The 27,200-nt window shown below is 41.5% G+C and overlaps 1 protein-coding gene across 2 annotated transcripts in view; it reads left to right on the top strand.

The window, feature by feature from the left end:
- Positions 1-568: 568 nt before the first annotated feature.
- erf (Ets2 repressor factor) overlaps positions 569-27,200 on the top strand; it is a 42,985-nt gene continuing 16,353 nt past the window's right edge. For both annotated transcript variants that reach the window (XM_042435599.1, XM_042435600.1), the window contains exon 1: positions 569-1,520. In XM_042435599.1, coding sequence (XP_042291533.1) covers positions 1,499-1,520 — 22 coding nt within the window. In that variant the 5' untranslated portion in view covers positions 569-1,498. The remainder of the gene's footprint in view (positions 1,521-27,200) is intronic.

Here is a 27,200-nt window from a genome sequence, read left to right on the forward strand (position 1 = left end):
AGTGGAAATAATCATGAGATGCAAAATATGGTGCACATACTCATCACAAATGGAAATGTGTGGTTCTGATAGCTGATACTAACAGTTTTATATGTTACATTGATAAGTCCATTTGTGTTCTGTGTAAATAAATCCAAATAAGTGACTGTATCAACCTGCTATGTGAGGCTCAGGAGCAAAAATTAGCTGCCCTCCCCAGATTTGCTGTGTGGTGATTAAATTTAACACACATTATTCAAGAAAAGTTGAAACACATAAGCACAAAGCTTTTAGAGCCAGGTTTTGACATTAAGCTTTTAAGATCAGTTAATAAAGCAGGGGTCACATTAAAGCCTTTATTATATCTGCTGGTGTTGTGTTTCAATAGTATATATATATATATTACCAGACAAATTTTCATGTAAAATAGTACAAACCAGCAGACAAACAAAGAGCCTGAATATACTTTAATCCTTAAGTCACTGTATCCTCTATGTATTTTTGATGTTTTATCTTTTTTTTGTGACCCTATCTAAGAAAACAATGTTTTGTATGAGCTATATTTTTTTAACTGAAATGATACATTAAGTCTACAATAATATTATTCCTGTGAAAAGTACACTGTGACGATAATATCCGCACCACAGTACATTCCCTAATTTTGTTTCAGCGCCAGCAAATTCTTAAATTTCTTCCCATCTGATTGCTGGGCTGGAAGGAACAGTTATCTTCCAAAAACATAGACGATCTTTGGCAACAAGTGGGCGTTCAGTTCCTCTCTTTCTCCCTCCCTCCGTAGGTCAGCGTGGGCGGCCCCGTGTGGCAGGAGGAGAGCGAAACACGACACCCCGCCAGAGGAAGAAGGGGGGAGGTGGGGGGGTCGAGAGAACACGAAGTGAGTGAGTGGAAAAAGAAAAAGTCTGTGCCGGAGAAAGAGAGGGGCAGAGAAAGAACAGAGTTGGCTTCGGTACTTTTGTTCCCTTTCACAAGCGCCGCTGTTTTGACTTGTCGGTGAGGATGATGATGATGATGTGGAGGAGGAATCGACCATGCGACATCGTTGCAACAAACGGGATGAAATTTTAGACTCTTCGCATTCCGTTGCTCTAGTACCGACCGACGGCAGCACGACTCTTCCAAACTTCGACCTACGCCATTCAGACCCGGGCGACTGGATTTCCCCGCAGAGGCTCGGGGCAACTTTTCGCATCAGAAGCCCCGCACTGAAAAACAAATATCCCGGCGCAAAAGTTTTAGAGCAAACGTCGATGCGTCGAGATGCAAAGCTGAACCACAGGCGAAGTTAGCGGAGGGAGTTTTCAACTTAAAACCGAGCTCATAATCGGGGGGCAGGTTCTTCCTAACAAGCCGCTTGTGAGAACAACACCGAAGGAAGGAGTGGGGTGCCGCAGCTAACTTGGCTAGCTGACTTGGCTAAAAAAGCGAGCTAACTAAAAGTCTAAAGTTACCAGTCGACGGGGAAAGTGACTGAAGCGGCGCACCGAAGACGACAACAAAGATGAAAACCTCGTCAGATTCGGGTAAGTTGACTGTTCACACACACATTAAACATAAAAAAACTTTTCAGACGCCACAGTTGTTCTTTTTAAAATGAAAACAACAGCGCCTAGCTTCGGCGGCTAGCTGGTTAGCACGCTAACAAACTCCGTTCCAGGGAAAGTGTGACAAAATTATGGCGCTAGAGTGGATCCATCCGACTCTCTTGTTATTGTTTCAGCAAACCTAGAAAGTGAGTCCTATCCAATCACCACGTTGTTTTTTTGTTCAGCAAGGATAAACCGACACACCAAAAGAAGGCTATTTTTAAACTTTATTTCTATGATATATAACTTTAAACGGATATCCGAAGCAACTATGTTGAGCGATTTACAGTGAGAGCAACAGTAGAGCCCAATTTCCCGGATCAGTGGTAAGGAGTCAGGTCAGGGCCAACGTGCACTGACCCGGACTGCGATCACTTTACATTTGAGATATAGTCGGTATTACAGTTCAAGACGACTTTCATTTAAACGAACAAAAGTATAAGTTTAGTTTCTTAGACACTAACACGCCATATAACAACTAGTGAGGAACTGCAAGGGTCAGATCCTTGTGAGTAGTCCACCCACAACATTACCGAGGCCCCAGACTTAAAGAAGAAATGCAAAGGAAATGAGATTGGAAAGAAAATAATAAGGTTTTTTTTTAATTATCTTGTAGGAATCACAATATATAAGAGCATTGTTAGGCAAATGGAGTAAGATGTAACATGCTTGAAGCCAGTTAAAGGATAGGTTCACAATTTTTCAAGTCTCACATAAAACAATAATCAGGTGCCCTTATGAACATTGAAAGAGGTTTTCTTCGCTGTAATTATTCCCCCTGTTCACACTGGCTATTAAGAGATCTCTCTGAAATGTGCTTTCAGTGGAAGTGATGAAGGGGGGGGGGGGGGGGGGGGAGAAACTCACAGTGTGTTCACACAGTCATTTTGTGTAAAAAACGCGGTTAAAATATTAATCTGAAGCTTATATGAGGCTTCAGTATTCCGAGTTAGTCATATCAAGTAGATATCTGACACATTTACAGTCATTTTAGCATCAAATTTCCTCTTTGTGTTTCCTCGGACAGTGTTTCCCTGTTGAGCTGCGGTGGAAGTATAGTATCATAAAGAGGGACTTTGGCACTAAAAAAGACTGTAACGTTGTACTCGATTTGACTCATTTGGACGTCTGAAGCTTCATATTTGCTTCAGATAAACTTTTAAATACATATTTGCACAGAAGCAGGACTGTGGATTTTGGCCCCCATCACTTTTAATGGCCAGTATGAACAGGAGGAATGATTACAGCAAAGAAAAACACGTGTCACTGTTAATTTGGGCTCTTGACTGTTGTTTTAAGACAGACTTGGAAAAACTCTTTTAATTTGAAAAGAGGTGATGTGATGCCCTGCTTGCACAGATAACATTTCTGTGAATGATAAAAGGATGTAGCATTGAGTATTAAGTGTATAGCTTATCAGGGTTTTGGCACATTTATTTCAAGGAAGTGACAGAAAGAACAAAGTACACGGCACACATACACTTTGTTTTTTAAGCTTTAAGCTTTTAAGCTGAATGTAAATCACTTAATCACAGTCAAAGGTAGAAAGTATCTGCATGATTGGATAGGGAACACCACTGCCATTACAGCTGATAAGTTTGTTGATGTAGTGGTGGTTAACTCTCCCAGATAACATGTTGCCTGGATTGTTGGTGTCGAATGCTAAAAATAAACCAGGAAACATATTTTGCCTAATTTTGTTTACAAAAGGTGTTCTTTATTTCCTGTAAGGCACTTTGTAACTGCTGCACTGTTTGACTATTCAAAGATTGGATCCAAGTGGATTGGCTTACCAGTATGGTTAAAGGGAAACTTTGGTATTTTTCAACCTGGACTATATTTTCCCATCATTTTTTGTGTAAGTGACTAACGAGGACAACAATTTTTTTTAAATTGGTCCAGTATTGAGTGAGATCGCTTTAGCCAGCAGCTGCAAAACGGGCTGCAGTGTAATACTTTGGGGCAATTGCACCCCATCAATGTACACCTACTAAAAGTGCTTATTTTTGCCACTGACAGGCTCAGTTTGTCATTAAAAGTGTCTGACAACATTATAATAAAGGACCATACAGAGGAATAAACTGTTTTTCTTTATCTTTCGCTTTATCCGGTCTGTGTGTTGAGTTGAGTTGTCAAATTCAGCCATGACAGAGTCACATAGAGGAGTTTTTTGTGTCAGAGTACAGAAAGGTTAGCTTAATGTTATCTTACAGGACTTTCATGGTCAAGTCATGGTTGAATATTTAGCCGATTGCGACAACAACATGCAAGATTTCAGAGCGAGACTCGGGTCAGACGCAATAACAAACAGACCGGATCGAGCGAAAGGTAAAGAAAAATGTTTTATTTCTACTGTGTGGTCCTTTCCATAATGTCGTCAGACACTTATAATAACAATCTGAACCTCTCAGTGGCAAAAACAAACACTTTTAGCCGACATAGATTGACGTTGTGCCGTTGCCCCATCAGATTACATTGCAGACCGCCGGCTGCAGCAATTCTCGCTCAATACTGGACCGGTTTCAAAAAAATTGTTGTCCCCATTAGTCACTTAGACACAAAATGATTAGAAAATAGGGTCTAAGTTGAAAAATACTGAAGTTTCCCTTCAACAGCTTCACCAAGCTGTTTAAGGAATTTGGATAGGTTTTAACTCAGAAATCTTAGACCCTACTATTTGAAATTCCGCGCATTTTTGGTGCCATTTTTGTTGTCAATCAAATGATTATGATTTTCCATCTGTAACTTATGATTTTCCTGATTGAAACTTATGATTCTCCTTCATTGTGTATTTAGGTGCTCTTAAACTCGGTTTACTCAGAAGTGTTGTACGGTAATCTTGGGCGGGCAGAGATCCAGTACCCATAATGGAACGTTTAACAGGGGAATGCCACACCACAACACAACATCATAATTAGAAATATGGCTTTCACTCTTTGATCTCTACGCTGCTTGAGATAACTTTATATCACAAAGTAATTATGACATAACTTTGACCTATTTTCTCATAGTTTTTTTTTTTTTTAAAGGCACATGGACTAAAAATATGCTGAAGAGGAATAAACTGCTAAAATATATGTGGATGACATAAAATTGTTGGCTCTTTTTGGCTTTGTATTCAAGATTTAGTCTAGTCCCAACTAGAGCTGTAACGATTAATCAATTATTTGCCAACTATTAAGATTAATCACCAACTATTTTGGTCATCGATTGATTGTTTTGAGTCATTTATTAAAAGGAAAATGTCATAATTCTGATTCCAGCTTCTCAAATGTTAATATTTTCAGTTATCTTAAGTCTTTTATGACAGTAAATTGATCATATTTGGACTGTTGGCTGTTGGTTGAGACAAAACAAGACATTTGAAGACATTTTCTGGACCAAACAATGAATCTATTAATCGAGAAAATTATCGACAGATGGATCAATAATGGGAATAATCATTAGTTGCAGCCCCAGTCCCAACATACTTGACCTACGATGTGTCGGGTGAGTATAACTGTCCACCATGACCAATGAAACTAATTTTTTTGATCTTTGACCCATAGAGCTCATCATGCAGAATATACTCAGCATGTGTTGGGCGATTATACATCCCTGATTTATACCCAATAATACACATATATAATAGTTTTTCCTTCGGTCATAAACATTCAAATAAACATGTGTAACTGTAGGCGACCCTTTCATTTTTAGGCCACCACACAGACTAGCATGTCATTGTAGACTATTTTAGACATCTGAACATTGTGTTCTCTCCTAATGACTTCCATTATCCAGGGGATCAGATTAGCATGGTTATGCTTCACTTCCGTTTGGGTTTTAAAAGTAGACCACCTTGTTTTTTAAACATGTGCCATCATGCGGTAGAAGATAGCTCCCTTTTGTCTGTTTATACATGATTTTTCTGCTTTTGTTATGCTGTCGGGCTCATATACAGTTTAATGGAGTTCATGATGTTTATCTGCTCAGGTTTTAAATGAACTTGGTTTGCAAGTTTTTCGGTAGTTCCTATTTTTTTTTTCAGTATTTATTATGTGATTCATACCAACTTCCCGGTTGCGGGTGCTGGAAATGAAGTCGTCTTTTTTCGCCAGTGAGTCACGACTCTAAATGAAGCTGTTTTCTGCAGTGACATCAGTATGATGTAGGTCACTTTTGTGTGACAACAAGTCTTTTGTAATAATATCAAGGGACTCTTATTGGGCAACCCTGATCTGTATCCACATTACATTACACACATAGCCACACAGACCTTTTGTCTGTATTTCCTGTGGTGTTGGAGCCTGTTGACTGCTTTATATATATATGTATATATGGGTCAACCTCCACTCTCTTCCTATCAGGAAGTGAGCAGTCTGGCCCCACCAGCTCCAATTTTCCACTTGTGTTACTCCTTATATCAACAACGCGCCACATGTGAGACGTCACAGCTGTAGACAGCCTGGGCCAGCATGCTTTGTTGCTCCCTATATGTGAGTGTGTTGGGGTACTGTGTGTGTGTGTGTGAGCACATGTGAGTGTGTGTGTGTGTGTGTGTGTGTGGAGTGAAAGGAGCCATACATGAGCAATTAGCTGGTGTAAAGTCTGGTAAGGGCAGGGCTGCTGTTTATGACTGAGAGTGTATTTATGTGTTTGTGAGCTTAAACGTGTGTGTGTGCGTGCGTGCCCATATGTCTGTCAGTGTGTGGCTCTCCGTGACATTGATGTGGTCACAACAAAGTGAGTGTCTGACTTTTACCAGCAACACCAAATTGCCCTTGAGGAAGACCATTTGGTTGTGGGCAGTTGACTCAGACTATTGTAATTACAGGAAGAACAACTAGACGTCTTTATGCAGATTCAAATAGCTCTAATAACACTGGTTAGACCAAAGCTAATGAACCAAGGGCTCATTTTGTTAAAAAATGATGCTGTTAGTTTCCTTTGGGAAGGACTCTGTTGTGTTACTGTCTCACCACTATACTGAATTATGCTGTTGGCACCAGCAGCAGAGACAGCACAATTACACTACAAGTCGAGGCCAAGTTGTTTGTCTCAGGGAAAGTTTGAGAAGAAGGTGCTGGCGACTCATGAACAGCGATGTCGTTGTTCGGCCTCTTATGTTCTAGGACACCCCGTCTCTTTGTGACTTGGCGGAAGTGCTGTTGTGTCATATGCTGTGTGGTGTTTTTTTGTCACTAAACATGAAAGCAAGATGGATTACCGGCTATTATAAGCTACTTTGTGCTGATGAGGCACCTTACTTTATTCTGAGTAGGCCAAATTCATATTAATGGAGTTCAAAGAGTAGTTTTTGGGATGCCCCTTCTGTTTTCCAAAAGTGTTTATCTTTCTCTTTTAAAGCAGGCCTGGTCTAATTTTTTGGCTGTACCAGGATCAGGCCATAAACACGAGGATGCAGGCCGGGTTCAGGTCTCATGTGTCACCTTTCTTACAGATACTAGATCATGACAGAATCCATTTATGGGGAAAAATGCCATAACCAAAAAAAAAAAACCCTAAATGGCACAGGATGTACCTTTTTCCCCGGTTTTCCTCCCATTATGTGGTTGCAGTGAGTGATTAGGTCAGTGCAAAGGTTGACCTGATGACATTCCTGATTACTACTGAGCCGAGCCTGGGCAAGCAAACCCTGGAAAAACTATCGCGGAGTGACGTCCGCATTTCTCTGGTGTGTTGTCAAGTGGCGGCCCGGGTCAGTGTTGCTATGATCATCTCTCGATGCTACGGCAGGCCTCTTTTCCTGGAAGTGTGTATGTACAGTGGCTTTGGTGACCCACACAAAGCTGAGAGAATAGACAACAGGTTGCACGAGCTGGGACATGCTGGCCAAACAAACACCAGGGCCTCACGCTCAGGAAAGCCTGACGGTCAGCCTGGGAGTTTGAGTGTTGATAGACATCCGTTCCTGCAGTTAAACTCATTTAAAAAAAAAAATCTAGAGGATCCATTTTGTAAAAGTGGTTTGATTATATCAACAAGAGAGTTGCATGGCCAGCAGCTTGTCTTTCAACTTATTCAGTCAGTTATCCATCATTTTGTGCTTGTGGGTGTCATTTGTGGACATCTAATTTGTTTTTAAAGACACTTTGAAATACAGATAAATGCAAATGTGATGTTTTATTTAGAGACATTCAAACATCTTAAAGCTTCATGCCAGCTTTTTTTATTATGCCTCTGCTTTGGCGACAGCTGTGGCCAGAGTCATAAGAACCGAAGCTGTTTATTGTTCTTTTTTTGTTTTATATAAATCTACACATTTTTGTACTTATTTTTTATCATCCATGTCTCTCTTTGCTTTGGCATTCTGGTGGATGTATGGTAAACAGATTGTTTTTTAACATTAGGACACTCCTATTGCCCTATTTTTTTTTTTTAAAGCATATCAGATGAATGGATGGATAGAAGAAGAATACTTTGTTTATGTCATTGTACATGAACATAACACAACTTTTGGAATTTTAAGTGCCTTGCCTGAGGGCACTATGTTGTTTGTTGTGTAGCAGCTCAGCTATCAAACACACAATCCATCCTCTTGTACTGTGATATAATTAGGAATCATCAGTTTGTAATGTTGCCCTACAAGTTATTTTTGATGTAGTGTGTCCACACTTTACATCTACCTGCTTCTATTGCAGTAAGTTTTTTCTCCTGTATTTCCCAGGAAGACTTTTCAACAGCACTCAAAGACCCAGCTTGAACTTGTAAAATTCAGCTGTGGGCTCTACATGCAGGTGGAAAAGCAATAACAATAGAGTTTTTCCCGGTTGAGAACAGGGTCCGAAATTAACACGAACGCCAAGCGCCAAATGTGGGTAGATTTTTCCGTTTGGGGACTAAATCTCGGAAGGCTATCCACCACATGGCGGGTAAAAACGGGCGTGCTGCTGCAGGCAGCTCATGCTGCAGCTTCTGTCCTCTGCTGTCTGTGTTGGTGTTTCACAGCGGGCGGGGCTGAGCTCCTATACACACACACACACACACACACACACACACACAGGAGCGCCAGCCACACACCATCTCAATCTCTCCTAGTTTCGCCGCACTGTTTACTGTACGAGACATTAGCTACTCCGCTAAACCGTCACATGCCGCCAGTCTGCTGCTAGCTATCGTTATTCTAGTTAAATAGCTGTCATTTGGCGATATTTTACAAGTGAGCCGACCTTTAAACGAAAAACCCACGAACAAAAAGGAGGACAAAAGCACATCAAAGGGAGAAAAAAGTTTTGTTAGAAATGGAGGTTTGGAGATGAGGAGTTTCAAGAGGCTGGCTACAGTAACTGTTATTATGCTGAGACTGTGGTGATGAATTGTTCTTTGTGTCGCCAACATGCGAAAAGACAAAAACAGAAATAATTCGTTTGTCATTGGAAACCAGACGATGAAGCTGGAGATCATACGTGGACATGAACGCGCCAAGTGTCACAGTATTTATGTGTGTGAACTAACAAACTATGGTCTGATACACTGTCAGATCTCCTCGTGGTCCAGCTGTACCACTCCCAAGGATCAGGGAGTATGATGCACCAGGACTCTGTCAGGAGCAGGAAGCCAGACTTCATGGACTGTGCAAAGAGATTAGAGAGTGAAGAGTCTGATGAGGAGGTTGAAGTTGATTTTAAAATGATTATGTTTGATCCTCAAGTACATTTATCAGCAAATACATCTAAATTCTACATTTACGAAGCTTTTAAATTGTCAGTTTTTGTTTTGTCAGAAAGATGATAATTCTACTATGTTTATTATTGAGGTTGTCGTGAGTGGTGGTGTTGTGCTACAGTGCGTTATATTGAAAGATGTATGTTAATGGAGTGGACAAAATATTACCCCGAGAACCAGCTCTCTTTATAGCTTGTTAGCTAGGAATGGTAGCTGTGGGAGGCTCGTATGAGGCTCCATAGAGTCCCACAAGCAGAAGTCATTCAGTAGACATACATTGAAGGGTAAAACAAGAAGTATGAACATAGCACGATTGCTTGTCATCCACCACGGTTGGTTTGCATGGTATTGCAATATTGCAGTTATTGTGACATGGTTCGATGATGAATTTGTCTCCGTACGGGTGTTGACCATCTGTATAAAGTATTGAGTTATGATTGAGAGGCTGACACCGAAAGCTGACGTTTATGTTGATGTTTTAGATAGCTTTTTTAAATTTATTTTTATTGTCTGATACTATTCTTTTATTGTATTGGAGTGACGTCACATTGTCTACATTTGGCCATTACCAGTAGCTGTTTTTTTATGCCCTTCCCCCTGCAAAAAAGAAAACTTGCTGAAGTGTTACTGTGGAATATGCTTCCATGTATTTTCATTATGAGGAATTCAGTTTTGAAACCGCTAAAAAAGCAGAAATGCTTTTGGCTTAGACACAGTGCAAGTTACTTCTTTTGTCATTTTGTAAAGTGTGGGAAACACCAGCTTTTTAGTCCAAATGGCTCATCATCTAAAATGTCTTTGTCAGCCAGTCTGTTTCCTTTTAGTATCTGTAAGTATTTATGATTGAGTGAATCTGTGTTGACAGTCAACCCCCATCAGGGCAGATGAAAGGACAGAGCAGGTCAAGTGGAACCGACGACTCGCTTCGCTGAGCAGATAAGGAAGGCTTTTGCAGAAGGACAGATATCTCTGAAACACCTGACAGGATACTCGGTTTCCGGCTTCGGTGTTGTTGGGTCATACACTTACGAATCCCTTATGTCATTTAATCAATGTTAATAGCTAGTTTCTATTAAAAAATCGAGATATTTTTAGAATATTTATCTCTGGCCTGCACCATTTACCCGTCAGACTAATCGATTTATCAAGTAAGCCTCCTGAGAAAGCCTTTTCTTCGTCAAAAAATGCAGACGCAGTTTCTCACAGCATTTGCCCTTGGAGCTTTTTTGGAGGTTTTTGTATAAAACTCTGAGAGGCTGAGAGATACAGAAGGTGTAGAGGTAGGATTATGCTTTGTCTTTGGCTGTTTTGGCTGGAGTCATCCTGACTGAAAGAGGTGCAGAGAGTTGTGCTGTGTGTTATGGCTATAATCTGTGGTTCGTGGAGAATAGGAAGGAGGGAGGGAGGGTTCCCTGGTTGGTTTGGCTTCAACCAAGATGTGAATCTGCCTTTTACAACACTGCAGAAAGGATAAGGGGACAGACTAGGTGTGGTCCTGTGTTGCTCTGTATAATACAGCCTGCCAGTGCTAAAGCAGCTACAGTCAAGTTGCTGTCAGAGCAAAAAAAAAAAATTACCCCCAAAATACCATTTATTTTTGAGGTCGTCTGTTTTGTTGCCTGCCAGGTTACGTTCTGGCAATTAGAGAACCCTAGGTGGCAACATCTTGGTTATAATGTTTTTTTAACTTTGAAATGGGAGCATTGAAACACATTCAAATCCATCTGTGGCATTTGTTGGCAACGTGAAACCAGTGGAAAGTCTTCAGCAAGAAAAAAAAAAAAAAAAATCTCAGCTAGCTAACTCAGAAACCAGTTGTAAAGTGATGCAAAATAAATTGGATACATTTTCTAAAAAGTGACCACCTCAAGAGCCACTGAGGGAAAACCCTGCCATCAGGTTGCAAGAAGGGAAAAAAAGAGCACAGTTTGGTTTTGTGGTTGTTTGGACTGGGTTGATCCAACCCAGACTTTTCCTGCCCATACACTTGTTGGCATTACACCTGCATTTTTAGCCCACACTGCTTGATTAAAAATGTGAAATATCCAGCTTTTTGAAATGCCAAGCAAATTTTTAATATCCCTTCCTCGGTAAACATCTCTAACATTGATGTGTTTTCGCAAATATGATCCTGGTTACTTTTATAAACACTCATTTCTATACAAAAGCTCATTCTGTTGCATATGTTTGGAGAGTGTAGCTGAGAACATGCTTGAATCCAAACTGTCTGAATATACAGGTATTAAAACTTTAACAGACATTCAGTAGAAGTGTGTGAATGTCACTGATGTCTGTGTGGTCCTGTGCTTGTTTCCATTGTTAGGACTGTCAAATGGCTCATTTGCTGTAAAATATATTTGACGGGGCAGACACACAGATTCAGGTGGCTGTCCACTTCTTTAGAGCAGAGTTTCAGAGGTTTGTGAGGTGGACATGACCTGAATATATCTTCGGTTTGTTTACATGCACAGACGATCTACAGTGACTTTATTTCATAAACATTATGTAAACAGAAAACTGTAATCGGGGTAAATGATTAGAACAGTTAACACAGCTAAACGTCTGCTGAAGAAACTTGATTTCTTGGGCATGTATTTGTCTAAAAAGGGTTTTTTACAAGAATGCATATGCATGATATACATTAAAATTTGTATTTACTATATTGTTAAAGGGGCTGTTTCATTCAGGTTATTTCTGAGCACCACAGAACTAGCAGGTATACGATAAACCCCTCATTACATCACTGGTTTTTATGAGATAAACAAGTCTCCTCTGGCTATTACTGTTATCAAATTTACAAAAAATACGTCAACCAGTTAGTTTGAGGCCATTCTTGGCTAGAATAAGTATAGTGACAGTATAATTACATGCTTCTACATCTCTTTTCCCAAATTGCTTCAGCAGTGCATGCCTCTGTCATTTTTCCCCAGACCAAAAACCACCTGCTAAATAACAGAGTTCTTAACTCCAGTCGCTAAAAGTTTGTTAATAAGACATTGTTCCTGATTTCCCAGGCCGTTTTCCTTTTAGCAAGTTCTCTTAAACATGTAATGAAATGTCCATTGTGTAGCTAACACAGTCATGTCATAAAATGTATTTAATCAATGCAGAGACAAAAAAAGTCCAAATCTACTATTTGATAAAGTATATGGAGTAAATCTTTGCTGATGTTAGCAGACTTCGACAGTCATTGTCAACATTCCCAGTTTCACAATAAAAGCCCTACATCTGCCTTCAAATTAAAGTGCGTTTTTTTGTGAAGAACATGCATGAAGTGGCAGAGTTTTGGCGTTAACGCACGTTAGCTCACCACCGTTAATTACTAGAAATGTGTTTAATGTGGGTCGGTGACGTTTCGTAGATACATAAACCGCTTAATAAAGTAGGTTTTGGCGCCGATACCGATGCAACAAATCAGATCAGCAGAACCTCAGAGCCTCGATCCCTTTAATCACCACGCGCAGCATCACTATGAGATGCTGCGAATAACTTAAAGGTGAATGATGTAATGTTTTGACTAAATAAAGTCAAACAATGGTGGTTGTTGTCTTCAGTATCTGTGGAGGGGGGAAAAAGCGAGTGAGAGAAAGTGATGGATTCAGCAGACCACAGTCTTTCTTGTCTTTTCTGTGCGCTCCAGTCATTAGTCTGTTGGGAACCTTGTGGGTTTTTTCTCTCTCTCTCTCTCTCTCCCATGGCTGTCACAACTTGTTCCAGGACTCTGCGGCTATCTATTTGTTTACATGTGACTGTGTGTGTGAGGGTGTTTCAAAACTAAAATACATGAAGTTTGTGCTAGCTGGAGGCTAATTACCTAAAAAACTTCTTTTTTCACACCAGGGATGAGTTGATGAAGAGGAGGAGAAGAAGATATAAGATACAGACAGGGTTTACAGATTACAATGTAATGATGAAATCTGTTTCAACCAGCCAACCACATGACATTATTGACCAGTTGCAGGTGATCACCAAGTCTGCATATGACTTAACAATTAATCAATTATCAAAATAGTTGCTGTTCAGCTCTTCAATCAATGAGCAGCAGTTGTAGAAACTATAGAAAGGAATATAAAGTTTGGTTTTGTCTCATTAGCTGCTTCAAAGGCAGAGTTTGTGATAAGAACGGCACAATTTGATCAAGTCGACACCATCAAAAGGCCATAACCTTAAGTGTTATCTCCTTTTCTGTCCTTTCTTTATCACCAGCGACACACAGACTCAGCTTATGTTCTATATAATAAGTGAAAAGCTGAATTCTTGGCATTTAGAAAGGTCTACATGTATATCTGCTTCCTTGGATGACACAACGAATGAGCTCACTGCAACAAATGATCTAAATCAGAATAAATGTTGAATCATTAATCAACGAATAACAGTATCACTTAACATGTTGAATTTATTAAAGTTGAAAGAGCTCTCTGCCCTAGTTCATTTGTTAATTTATATGAAGTAGATTTGTGACCCATTTGGTGTCCCTGTTGGTTGTTTGAAATCCCCGGGCCAATGGCAGTGATGAATGAGTCGGGTCTCTGTTTTATTGAAGCGTGAAAGTCAGTCAAACCCTCAGACACTCACTCATCTCGCCCACTCACTGACACACACACACACCAAGCACACTTTATTAGGGGGTCTGGACCCCCCACGTGCCATGAAAATTGGTGATGTCTGTCTTGCATTAACACACGCGCACACACATACACACACACACAGACACACTCTTTTAATTTTCTCACTACAGCTAGCGAGCGTGGCGGGCTCATTTGGGCTGCCATCTCCCTGCGGTGACGCCGTCGTGCCTCTGTCTTTAATGTTTTTACACAGGGAGCGAGCCACTCAGTCTAGAGACTGGAAGATCCAGCTTTAATGCAATAGAGTGAGGAATTAAGACTGCGGTGGCTCTGCCAATGAGGAAAGGCTGACGAACTCTCCCAGACATCACACTTGTAGAAAGTCCCTTCGCTGGCTGATTTACATTGTAAGAATGTTACTGACAAACTCATCCAGAGAGAGTTGCAGTCACTGTTAGGGTTGGGTTGATTTCTGGTTTCTGGTTTACCAGACCAGTCCAGTGTACAAGCTTTAACTGGTTTAATGTTATGCAAATCGACTGAATTGGCATTTGTCCTTATTGGACGTCCAAGCATCTCACAAGCAGGCTCTGATCCTGATAGAGCCGGCTGCTGCTGCACCCCCAGCAGCAGCCAAAGACGACCTGGAGGAGGTAAGCTGACCCAGGCTAACAGCGCAGATCTCACCAATAACCCGGATAAACCTGGCCGGGCTGCTTACAGCTTCCAGCAGACTGAGAGCAGCTTGTCTTCTGAAAACAACCCGTGGATATAAAGGCATGCAACAGATCATTTTACCTGCCTGCATGGCGGCTAGCAGCTAGTTGGCATGGCTAGCATCGTTAGCGTAGCATAGCCTTGCTATGCTATGTGCACCCTAGCACAAGAGGAAAAGTTGAATGGTTGTTGTGAGAAATAAAAACACGATGTGTCACTCAGTTGTCCTGACTACGGTGCCGCTACTCTCTCATTCATGAGCACTTATTATGATCCACTCAGCAGCGAATGAGTCACGTGCTACACCTTGTGGTAAAATTCAGTATTACCGGTCCGGTCCGATATTTGGCTTAGTATCAATCTACTTTGACAATGTTTTCATCAGCCCAACCGTAGTCACTGTAACTGTATTATAAGCTACAAGTTGCAGATCAACAACATTGTGAGCCAACACCAGAAGATAGCATGCAGTGAAGCGTGTGGGAGTGTACAAGGTGTCCCTGATGGCTCATGTTCAGGTGTAGGCAGAGAGGTAAACTGATTTGGTTTTCCTCCAGTTTTAGTCTTTCAGTTGATCTAATCAGCAACAGTTCCCACAGAGAGTTAGTGAAAATACGGGAAGAAGATAATCGTGTGAGTTACTTGTCTAGAGATAAAGAAAAAGAGTATCAAACGGGTATGATTAAAGTATGATCTTGACTATTGAAGAGCACATCACTCATCAGTGAACTTACTAGTTGTTCCTTGAGCTTTGAACTTCATATTTTATCTACTGTGTGTATACTACATCCATTGAATGTCTGTCAATGGAAAAGGGTTTCCTCCTTTGTTTTCCTCCTGAGGTTTCTCCTTTTTTGTTCTTGCATATTTTTGGAGTCCTTCCTTATCCGAATTGGGTCGAGAGTGACATGCTGTAAAGATTGTAAAGCCAGATTTTGGGCTTAAAAAAAACAACAACTTGATTTCAGTTAGCAAGTCCTCATAGCCGAGAGGGTAGTGAAACTTTATCCAGTAGAAAAAGCTACGAGGACGTGTAGGTTCTTGGAATCCAGGCGATAATCAGTGCACAAATATGCACATTCCTGTCTGATATTTGCTCCTGACATGTTCTGGTAATATAAGTAGGTACTATATGTGGTTACTCTCCGCCTGCTATGATGTGAATACTTCAAGATTTTGATTTACATACAGTTTAGATTACAGTTTGTGTAAAATGAAAATACAGAAAGGTTGTTTTGGGTTTTTTTTTGTTTGTTTGTTTGTTTGCATGTTGAGCTGATTGTCCTACTAGATGCAGGGTTTTCCCTACAATAATAAGACTTAGGTGCAGCACCTATGTGTTTTTCACAGCTCCTAAGCTGAACGTTAAGAAAAAAAAACTATGGTGAGAGTTCTCCACCACGTTTTGCTGTCATTTATGGTCGCGCTAGCTTCTCTGTCCTCTCCTCTGCTCTCTGTGTTTGACCGAGGGCAGAGCTCAGCTCCTCCACACACATCGGTACATGTATTCGGTCCGGTGCATTGCAGTCATACGAAGAATATGCTCCGTGGCTCCTGAAGCGTCAGGGTGTAAGCAGTATGTTACTGTTGTAACTGCTGGAGGTGGAGCTAGTTTGAACTAAATCGGTATAAAACAGCTGTTAGCAGTTGTCCTGACTCCCACAACTAAACTGTGTCAGAAGAACTTACAGCCAATAAGCCATTGTTGGATACAATTTTCAAAATAAGAGTTTTTAAGAGTCACCTCTAACACACACACACTTTTATTTGAGTTGACGACAACTATGCTCGTTACTGTAGGTGCAATAAAACCTTGGTAAGTAAAAAGCCAATAAGTAACTAAGATAAGTGATATTTCCACCTGCTTTGTCTGCAGTATCCTGATTGTTATAAACAACCGCAGCGGGCTTGTAAAACCATTGGCGAATTGTTACGAACAAGCTAAAACGAAAGCTGTCTGTCTGTAACTGTTTATCTCAGTTTGCCACAAATCTTCAAATTTGGCAAATTCTTGTAAACTTAGTTACTGGTTGTGACGGCAGCAAACCCCTACCCCACCCCGTCCAAATCAGCCCCTTCTCGCTCCCTCCTCGCACTGCAGGCAGTGAATCATAACAGAGGGAAGTAGACAGAGGACAGAAGGAATGACTGATACTAACTCGTGTCTATGTTCTTCATTCTTTCTAAACTTGACTCAGTATTATAATGTCAGAAATATTATTTATTTTACTGACATTTTAGTTTACAGTGTGTGTGTTTACAGTGAGATATTGAGTTTATATAGTGACTTTGCTGTTGTAAACTTCACTGTTTCTGCTTTAGAAAACAGTATTTAGTTGTATTTAAAGGACCAGAGTGTAAGACTTAGTAGGATCTGTTGGCAGACATTGAATATAATATTCAAAGTATGTTTTCATTAGTGAATAATCCCATGAAAATAAGAATCGTTGTGTTTTCGTAGGGAGCGAGTCCTCGCCCATGGAGCTCGACATGTTGCATCGCCATGTTTATACAGTAGCCCAGAACACACAAACCAAACACTGGTTTTGGAGAGGGCCTTTTGTGTTTTTCGCTAGTTTCGCGCTTGGACGGGGAGGGGGATAGATATTCAGTTGGTTGCAATCTGAAACCTCACCACTAGATGCCACTAAATCCTACACGCTAGTCCTTTTAAAGTATTCTAATCCTGTTCAGAACTTATTCTTTTAAAAAACCCCAATTCTTTAGTGATGAACCAGTAAGAGTATGAACCAGACTGATAAAGTTATGGATAAGATAAACATAAAATCCTAACATACCCCTCCCTACAGCTGTTAATGACTTTGGGAGGAAGAGCAAATCACAGTTCAAATCCCTTCACGATAAGTCTTGTTTAACCAGTGTTGTATGGTGATTATTATTTTTTATGACGCACAATGCGATCACTCACAAAAATGTGAAGGATTACTTCAGGACATCACGCTTACATCATCGGTGAGCAGATTTGTTTCACTTTTTTTCTTGCTAATGTCTGAGTGAAAAACTACAACTTGTGTGTTTTGTTTTTTTTTTTAAATATTGTAATGATAATAGTCTAAAATTATGTAAAAATGCATAGTTTTTAGTCAAATAACATCAAATTTTCACGGGGGAGGACCCCCAAACCTCACAACCACACAACCCCCTCCTCCCCCCCACCGCAACCACAGCACCTAAGCCCTCCAGAAACCTAGGGAAAACCCTGTAGTTGTAATCAACAGTGGAGCCTCTTTGTCTGTGTGGAAAGATGCTGAAAGGAAAGCAGCATTATGGGAAAGAGGGGGTGGGGGGAGGAGGAGGGGGGGGGGGGGAGTGAAAGGAGGAGATGAAATTTGATTGGCAGGGAGCACAAGAATGAGTCACTCATCCAGCTCCCTGGATTTGGAGCTACAGGCCTATTCTAGGCTGTGGTGACACGCGTGTGTGTGTGTGTCTCTATGTGTATGTATGTGGTTGTGGTTGTGTTCATGTACGCGTGCACACTAGTGTTCACATGGCTCAATCCAACAACTGAAGTCACCAAATTTTCGTTGTTGGCCTACCCAACGTGTATGTGTGTGTGTGTGTATGTATGAGTGTGTGTTGGAGGAAAATGAAAGTAGTCTGGCGACCAAACCACAACACAGAAGCCAGATTTAAATGCAGATATTTATCTTCTCTCTCTCTCTCTCTCTCCCACTCTGAGGTCCCCTCTACAACACCACCACTCTGCAAATCACTCCAGTTCCATTGCGGTCCTCTATCAGGTTCTTATTTTACTTATAGGTTGTTTTTGTGTGGATTATTTTCCATTAATAGTCAGCATAACAGTCCAATAGGCGGTAAAGTTTGGTTATGGATTGCTGGATTCAGGACGTTGTGCCTGTCAGAACTGTTCTTTCTCATTATTTACAGTGGTGGACGTACAGTACACCTTATCTGATTATGTCATTTAGTCCCCATGTAAATGCTTCTGTGGGAAAAGCCATTGAGATTGATTACATCTATTTCCCTCAGTGAAAAGGGATTTGCTTCGGTTTGTGGTCATGTTTCCTCTTCCCCAGATCTATTGGTCTTAATCAGTTTTCTTTCTGTGAACAGTAGGGTTCCTTTCTCCCCCCCAAACAAAGGTTTCAGCATCTCGCTTGATGGACACCTCAGGAGGGGTAGCACATCCTCTTACAGTGGATGAATCGAGGCTTTCCGGTTAAAGGATGGTCTCCTTGTTCATTCTGCCGGCCGGCTGCTCAGTTTGATGTTATTAATCAGCAAAAGCAGCTGCCCGACTGTCGAGTTCGCCGGTTTGTTGGGCTTAACATTGGTTGACTTCACTCTGCAGGGTGTCAGCCGGCCTTATTTCCTGCAGACAGACAACGTATTATAAACATGTAAGAGTTAGACGTGTGTTTTTGAGCGCACATGCATATGTACGTCAGTGTGTGTTGCTGTGCAACAGACAGACCACATCAGTTCTGCCTCGGTGCGCCTCTGCATAGAGACAATAGTCATCTCACTCTTTCTCCTGTCTTTATTTCTGTCTCTCATTTAGACTCTCTCACACACTTCACACATGCGCTAATGAACGTACACACACACACACACCTTCAAAACTCCTTCCTGACTGTAGGAAGTCAGCTCAAGATCTCCAGCGAGGCAGTCAGGTAGCCAGGAGCTCATTACAGCTGAATGTTTTACAGGGTTGTCATTTTCTGGAAGGGAAGCATGCTCAGACACGTCTCGAAGCACGTGTATATTCATGTATGTGGTCTTCCTCTCTTGGAATATAGACCTGAAGCTGATAAGGCTCCAACCTTGGCTTTCTTTTGAGCAGGCGCCGCAGATTAGGAGATAGAAGGTTGAGTTTCTGAGCTCGTCAGTGATGTGATTGTTTCAGATTTTGTTTCTCATTAACACAACAGTGATAATCCTTTCCTGTGAAGACTGCTTGCTTTCCTGCATCTAATCTATTCAGCCTTTTTTGTCTTCCCACTGGGGGCCACCAACACTTTAATTATATGTTTTAATGAAATTTGCAGCGCTTCCATTCAGTGAGATGAGCGAGTGACCACAGCAACGTGATTTTTGACGTCCTTAAATTAACTGTTAAAGGCCTGAGACGTCGGGAGCTTCCCCTCATATCAGAGTATAATAACTGACTCTTAAATGCGCAGACACACACACACACACACACACACAGAGACACACACACTCTCAAGACATGGCTGGCTTAATCACAGTCTTGGCTGCCTCCAATGTGCCGCGGAGTTCTCCAGGACGCGACAGGTTTCTGTCTGGCAGGGTTCAGGCGTCCGTCGTGTCACAGATTAGAGTAGCTTAGCTGTCTCAGTTGTAGCAGAGATGGTTTATACACTTAAAGGCTTCGCTCTGCAGTCCAAGGCTTTACTGCTGAGGCAAACAGTCAAACTCCCTTCTTTCTGCTGTGTCTTAACACTTCTTCTTTTTTTAAAGCAAACTTGAGAACACAGCAATACAGCTGTTTGTGCTCTCTTAAACTGCTCATCCAAAATGGTGAGGCTTTGTTTAGTTTGGATTGCTCGTATCTACGGGAAGCATCATTCACAGCACAAGCTATTTGGAAGATGGATTTCTCAGCATTGAAGATGGAAAGCAACCGCATCATCCCCAAGGGGAACCAGTGGGCTGATTTTTAAGCCCATACAATGCCACTTCATTGATGGCTACTTAAAGGCCCCAGTGTCGATGTTACCGAATCTGCCAACAAGCCTGGCATTATTTATAATTATCAGCACAAATGTAAGTCATTTCTAACAAATCTTCTCCTGGCAGCTTAGCTAATAGAAAATGGCGTATCTAGCCTCCAGTCTCACCATTTGACCACCGCAGGAATTTGTAGACTTGAGCTTTTTTAAATTTCACTTAATAAGCTTGACTAGACTCCCATAGAGAGGAAATCACCCACTGTTAAAATGAACATATTTAATCTTGATCCTGTCTTTTCTTCTTCTTTTTTTTTTTTTTTTTTTTTTTGTTAGACTTTATCTAGTGTTAGTGTTTGAGCAGCGTTTGTTCCTTGCTCCTGTCCTTATGCACTTCTCAGTTCCTGCAGTGAAACCACACACAGACACATTTTTCTCGTTTCCTTTTATTCGCTGTCATTCTCTCTTTCCCTTTGGCCCTGTAGTGCTGTGTCAATCTCTTTTTGTTCCTCGGTTGGGAAATCAACACGCAAACACACATTTTGTCACGTCACGTCTCTACCCCCGGTCTGAGAATTATTGTTTTGTTGAGGGGGGCAGGGTGTTTTTTGTAGCAAGACGCTTATTTCCGTCTGTATCCTTTTTCTCTTGATCTCTCCTCCCTCCCTGACACTGACCCTGTCTCCCCTCCTTCCTCTCTGTCTCTGTCAGTCTGTTCATCTGTCTTTCTCTCTGTAAGCCTTATGTAATGGGGGAGGGGGGGATCATGTGAGAACCGAGGTGAGGGTTCACGCCGTGCACCTGCGGATGGCCATCCTCCTTTTTCCCTTTGATCTCCGCAGGATTGTGTTTCTTTTTCTCCTTCTGCCCTTCTCTTCCACTTATCTTCCTCCTGCTCTTTTCCTACCTTTTCCACCTGATTTCCTCCACCGTCTCCCGTCTGTTTCTCTTGACTCCTCCCTGGCTTTAAGCCACTGGCTCCTCGAATCTAAACTCCATCCTTTAAGGGTAATTATGAGATCAGCTCAGAGAGGAGCAGCAGGTTTTTTAAACAGTAGTTTGAGGCTCCGGTCCTCCTCAATAAGGCAGTGTTAGACTGTCTGCTGTGATCCCAGTGTTGTCAGTTTGTGAAGCAAGGCAAAAAATAGAAACCCAGAGAACCAGATTGCTCGTTAGTCCATCGTCTTAAACTTTAGTTCAGCACCTTAAACTTTTAGATTGTATATATCGCAGGATTTTAATGAAACCATGAGTGAAAAATGTTTTTATTTCTGGCAAATAGTTTGTCCTTGAAAGCCACCAAACGTTTTTGAATTCAGTGTTCAAACGAGGGTGGAAAGCTTGACTGGAGTTTTTTGGGTTTTTTTTCCATTTGTGTTTTATTTGCGTGTTTTCCGCCAGAATTTAACTTTCTGCACATGCCAGTGCTGTTTACGCCCAACGGAGATTCCCCTTTTCCTGCTCTGTACCCATTTATTTCCTGCTTTTCTATATTGCCTGATCCCATTTCTGATAATCGCCATCCAGATTTCAGTAGTCAGCCAGCCCTCAAACATTTAGCAGCGGCCTGTTACCACTATGCATCGGTCACAGTGCCCCTGAATCATTACCCCGGCAGACAGACACAGACCGACCTTTCCAACGGCTAAATATAGACCCACCAAAGAATAGGAGGAAGGGAGGGAAAAATAAACGGGGGGATAGATGGATAGAGGGAACAGCATGTTAAAGAAACTTGTTGGGGAGAGTGAGAGACGTAGAGGAGGTGGGCCGTTTGTGTTTAGTCTCAGCGGCTGCAGGCCTTCTGGACAATACCCCAGTGATGGCTATCGGTTATTAAGAGCGCTGTTCCAACTGCGGTGACGTCAGAGTCCATAAGAAAAGCAGACCTGCGTGTTAAACCCCCCTCACCCACTGGCTGCTGCTGCACAGATCCTGTGTTTCTTTTGGAAGGGAGAATGCAGGTGGCTTGGGACTGCAGGCTAATAGTATAATGAGTTTTTCTACCCTGTACTTGGCTATATATAGAATCCAGTGAGGCCTGAAATGGTGTGTTTCACCTCCGCCTGACAATCAGAAATTCTTCCTGTCTGGAGTAGAGCTTGCCAGATAGTACAAAGGCATTTGTGGTCGTTTGTCTACTTTAGTTTTCCCTGACTTGTAGCTCTGCATCCAGACCTGTTGTGCCCATAGGCTAAAGCCGTTTTCTCATAGGAATTCTACACAATGTCCGCAGAATCAGGCCCAGACATTGTCCGGAGTTTCCCTTTCACACATGTAGCACGCAACAGGAGATTGCCCGTGTTAGATACGTTCTGGAAATATTCCGGGTGGCGCCCGGGTAGAGCTTGCAGGAGGCAGGACATGATGCGAGAAGTATGCTGCGGTTGTAATTTGGCGTTTTTAAAATAAAACAGCTTTTATTTTACAAGAAATCACAGGAAGTCCGCTCTCCTGTTTTAGAGCCAGCTTCACAGCGGAGCGTTCAGGTCCAGTCAAAACAATGCATCTTGGCCCGGCCTGCAGCGTTTATCCAGCGCCAGCCGCATGATAGAAACGTCATCAAACACACCCACACGCTCGCTGTGAATTCTCCGGACAGCGAGCTGCTGTATTCACACAATCGGACATTACGCGGACTTTGTACTAGGGAGCTGGCAGGGTAAAGTCTGTTTAATGTCCAGTCCAACTGATTTGGACATTTGCGTTCTCACATACAGGTAATGTATAACTTCCAGGTTGCAGTGCATGTGTGAAAGGGGCCGAATTTGAAGTAGCTGTAAAACAAGCAGTATAATGTGGCTGCACGTTGCTCAGCACTAATATTTGACCGGGTGCTGATAAGCTGTAGCTCCTGTCGGACATGCACTGTAATCTGTAAAAACTTGGCAAGTTTTACATGTTGGCAACATGTCAGTAAAGCTTCCTATTTACAACCTGGTAATACTTAAATTTAGTATATTTTCCAAAAAGGAGAAGAAGTATCTACAGCAGCTACAGATACATGAACTCAGGAATAGAGCTGCATTGATTAATCAATTAGTCGCCAACTACTTTGATCATCAATTAATCGTTTTAATTCCCTTTTTAAGGAAAAAAATGTCCAAATTCTCTGATTCCAGCTTCTCAACTGTGAATATTTTCTGGTTTCTTTGACAGTAAACTGAATATTTTTGGGTTGTGAACAAAACAAGACATCTGAAGACGTCACCTTGAGCTTTGGGAAACCGTGATCAACCATTTTTCACCATTTTATGACACTGTGTGAACCAAACAACTGATCGATTAGTTGCAGCCCTTCTCAGGAATATCAGAAATATCATGTCTGGAACTTACAGAAGGATTTCCTCTTCCTCCTTCAGCTCAAAACAATGCAGGCGCTGCTTGTTGTGTAAACATATAAAAATTTAGGCTGAGCTAGACTGGTGTTCCTTCCTCCTCGCCTAAAGGCTGAGGAGACCAAACATTATATGTTTCTTCTAGTCATGATAGTTTGTATGCAACAACAATGTTTGTTTCTTCCTCCCCTCCCACTCTCTCATGTTCTCTGTCTCTGCCATTCACTATCTGTTAATCTCTGTTTTCACTCACGTTACATTAGCCACCAGCTGTAACAGATGCACCTCCAACTGGACCCTCAGTTGTTCGTCTGTCAGGATGCCACATTATCAGCTGTGCTGTCTGACTTTCTGCTCTCTCTTGCTATCAACATGCCACCGAGCCTCTGAATCGGTTCAGAAAGAAATCCCACGAATGTGAATGAATGGGCCTTGTCCGTCTTTTAGAAATAAAACCTAATTTATTTTAATCGCATATTGATTTGAGTGGTTTCGAAAACTTAAGTCATCCATTGCTTTTGGAACAGGGCAGCATCCCCTTTCCGTTGTAAACACAGTGTGACAGTGAAGCCAGCGCTGTGGCGAGAGGTCTCCGCTGGTCAGCCAGCCTTAGACAGATCACACCCTCACACTGCAGCTCTCTGGATCCGTGCCGAAACTCTAAACTCTTTTGGCAAGTTTCTGTAATTGAATCATATTTTGTCTTGTTTGTCGTGACTCGGCCATTTATTTTTAGAGCTAAAAGCTTTTGTTGCTAGGAGACTGTGTCTAAGGAGAGGCAGAGCGAGGGAGGGACGAAATGAAAGGAAAAAAAGAGAAAAGAAAGAAAGAAAGAGAGAGAGATGGCAGCGGTGTTGAGGGGGAGAAAGGCGGAATCTGTGAAAGCTGAACGACAAACGAACAAGCTATGAGTCAGCAGGGACATCTGCAACACACACACATATACACACACACACACACACATACGGTGGGCATGGTTGCTATTCCTGTGTTCTTTGTCTGTGTGCTCTATGCACCCACGCATGAACCCACTTACCTCTCCCCACTAACCTGTGTTGTGTGTCTGTGTACTTCCTGTGTGTGAGATATTAGCTCGCCCACTTTGGTTTAATCCACTCCTGCTGTGTGTGTTGTGTATGTGGAAGTGTACTGCATGTACAGTGTAGTGTACCCACCCCACCCACCCCCAATATTTTACAGCAGTGTGTCTGTGTCACAACGCATAACCTGTCCCCAATGACAAGAGCCTTATTGTCTGGTGTATGAATCATATGCTCGTACCCCATTAGTAATCTGCCTTCAAATGGCTATAATCAACTATCACAGCCAGCTTGTCTGTCTTCTGGCTCACTCTCCGAGCACCGTAGGAGATCAGATAGCAGCATGTGGTTTATTAGTCATCAGCGGGTCTGTTTTTCTGGATATTTTTTTTTTCTTTCTTTTTCTTTTTGAAGATTTCTTTTTTGTAAAATTTGTGTTATCTTCCATCTTCAGATAAAAAGAAGTTGTGAAACTAAAGAGCCACCGTATTTGCAAATTTGAAGAGTGAAAGTCACACATTACTTTCTTTTGTCACGGTTTTTTTTTTTTTTTTTTTTTTTCCTCTCCCATTTCTGAGAAATCCCGATGGTCACAGAAGTTCTTAAAAACACATCAAATACAAAGAGACACACCACACACTCCACTAGTCACATTTAGATAATTGATGTTAAATATAAAGTCTAAATGTGTAAACAAGCCTACGGTGTCCATTCATCAAAAGACACGTCAGCACAGACACACTATTTGTAAAAGAAATACAAAACATGTTCATCTAAAACACATCAGTGTTTCCTCTATAATAGTACAGAGAGCGAGAACCCCCGCCAGGCCTAAAATAACACCAAGTATCCATTCATTCGTAAAATCAATAGCGTTTTGCAGCCTCTTAGCAGCGCTGTTTCGAAAGGTGAGTCAACGTGTGCGTCGTTGCGTGGGAAACTCCAGGTAGCGTAACTCCTTTTTAAGGAAAAGGGCAGCGCGTGGGCGAATGAGTGGTAAAGCGAGAGAGCGAGCGTGAGAAAAGTGAGGGTGATATGCATCCGTACGGAAAAGGTCAGCAGTAAATGTGCGTTACAGACTACAGCATGTCGGTTCATAAATGCTGCAGCTTGTCAAGACCGTGAAAAGTCACATCTGTTGTTTCCTCAACTGCTGGTTAGCTCCAAAGTTAGCAACAATGGGCTAGCCTAACCTGACGACGAAATGTACGGCTGCTAATCACCTTGCAGGGGAAACACTGCACATATTCAGCTACTTTATGTACTTATAGAGTCAGTTTGAAATCAGAGACTAATAATAAGAGTTACAGATTGAACCTTTAAGTATTCTTAGCTCTAAAATATTCCCATGAATTGCAAGCGATCAGCAAATACAAGGATCAGCATTTTCTACTGGGAGGCTTTAACAAACAGATAGAAACAATACAGCACTTCCCTACCAGAACGCTTGCAAAATTTTGATGTCTTTTAAACACCAAAAACGTTGCAGCTTGAAGATGATAAACCTATCCCAAAGGGGATAGTGGATTCCAGTTACTCAACTGGTGTGTGTCTCCATTATTTAGTTAGACACTGATCACAGGGGAGCTTGCAGCAACGTCGGAGACAACGTGCTTCTGAAGTTCTTACTTGCTAAAACGAAACGTCTGTGACAGTAATGGACACGAAACATCACCTTCTCTGCTTCTGCTTAGTCACTTGAGCCGTACTTGACCTTTTTGTTGTAGTGTTGCAGCACTCTATTGTAAACACTGGATTTTGCACTCTCAAGTGCATTTTTGTGGTTTTCTCTCTCTGTATGAGTGGTGTTCTCATAGGTCTTAGTTTACAAATTGTTATTTGTGTGGTAAGATGTTCTCACTTCAGTCAGTTATGTATTTCTACTACAACTACCACTGCTACTGCTGCCACTACCTCCTCTACTACTACTACTACTACTACTATTACTACTATTACTATTACTTTTACTACTTTTATCACTACAACAGATGAACATTTGCAGTTGCACAGCTGAATTTACACACCTGAAGGTGGACTTTGGTTTCACTTTGGTGTTTGACCCGGTTGGTTTTTCCATGACTCACTTTTAACTCCATTTACAGCTGCTATTTAATGATAATTATAATAATAATAATAAACTTTATTTATACTGCACCTCTCATACAGAGGGTGTAGCTCAAAGTGCTTTACAGTAAAATGAAGAAACAACAGAGAATAAATAAATACTGCATGATAAAACCAAGCAAATAACGAGAAGAGGTCTGCTAAGAATATGTGAAAGATAGAAATAAAACAAAGGAAGAGTGACAGTTTAAAGCAATGCTGAGTGAATAAGTTATCAGTTGTCATTTAAAAAGAGCTTGCATCTCTTATATCCTCGGGCAGGGATAGTTTTGGTGCACAAAAAAAAAATGCTGAGCTGCCAATTTTCTTATTTGTTGTATTAAAATGTGATCTGCGTCTGGATAAGGGAAAACACATGTTAATTTCAAGTCAGGCTGCGCACGACGATGCACGCAACGCATCACTGTGGTCAGAGTTTGATTGAACATATCAGTGCACAGTGATTGATATCAGCAGAGTCAGCTATTTGTAAATGCAGTTCAGACAGAGT

Source organism: Thunnus maccoyii, chromosome 15, assembly GCF_910596095.1.
Source record: "Thunnus maccoyii chromosome 15, fThuMac1.1, whole genome shotgun sequence".
Classification (NCBI taxonomy): Eukaryota; Metazoa; Chordata; class Actinopteri; order Scombriformes; family Scombridae; genus Thunnus; species Thunnus maccoyii.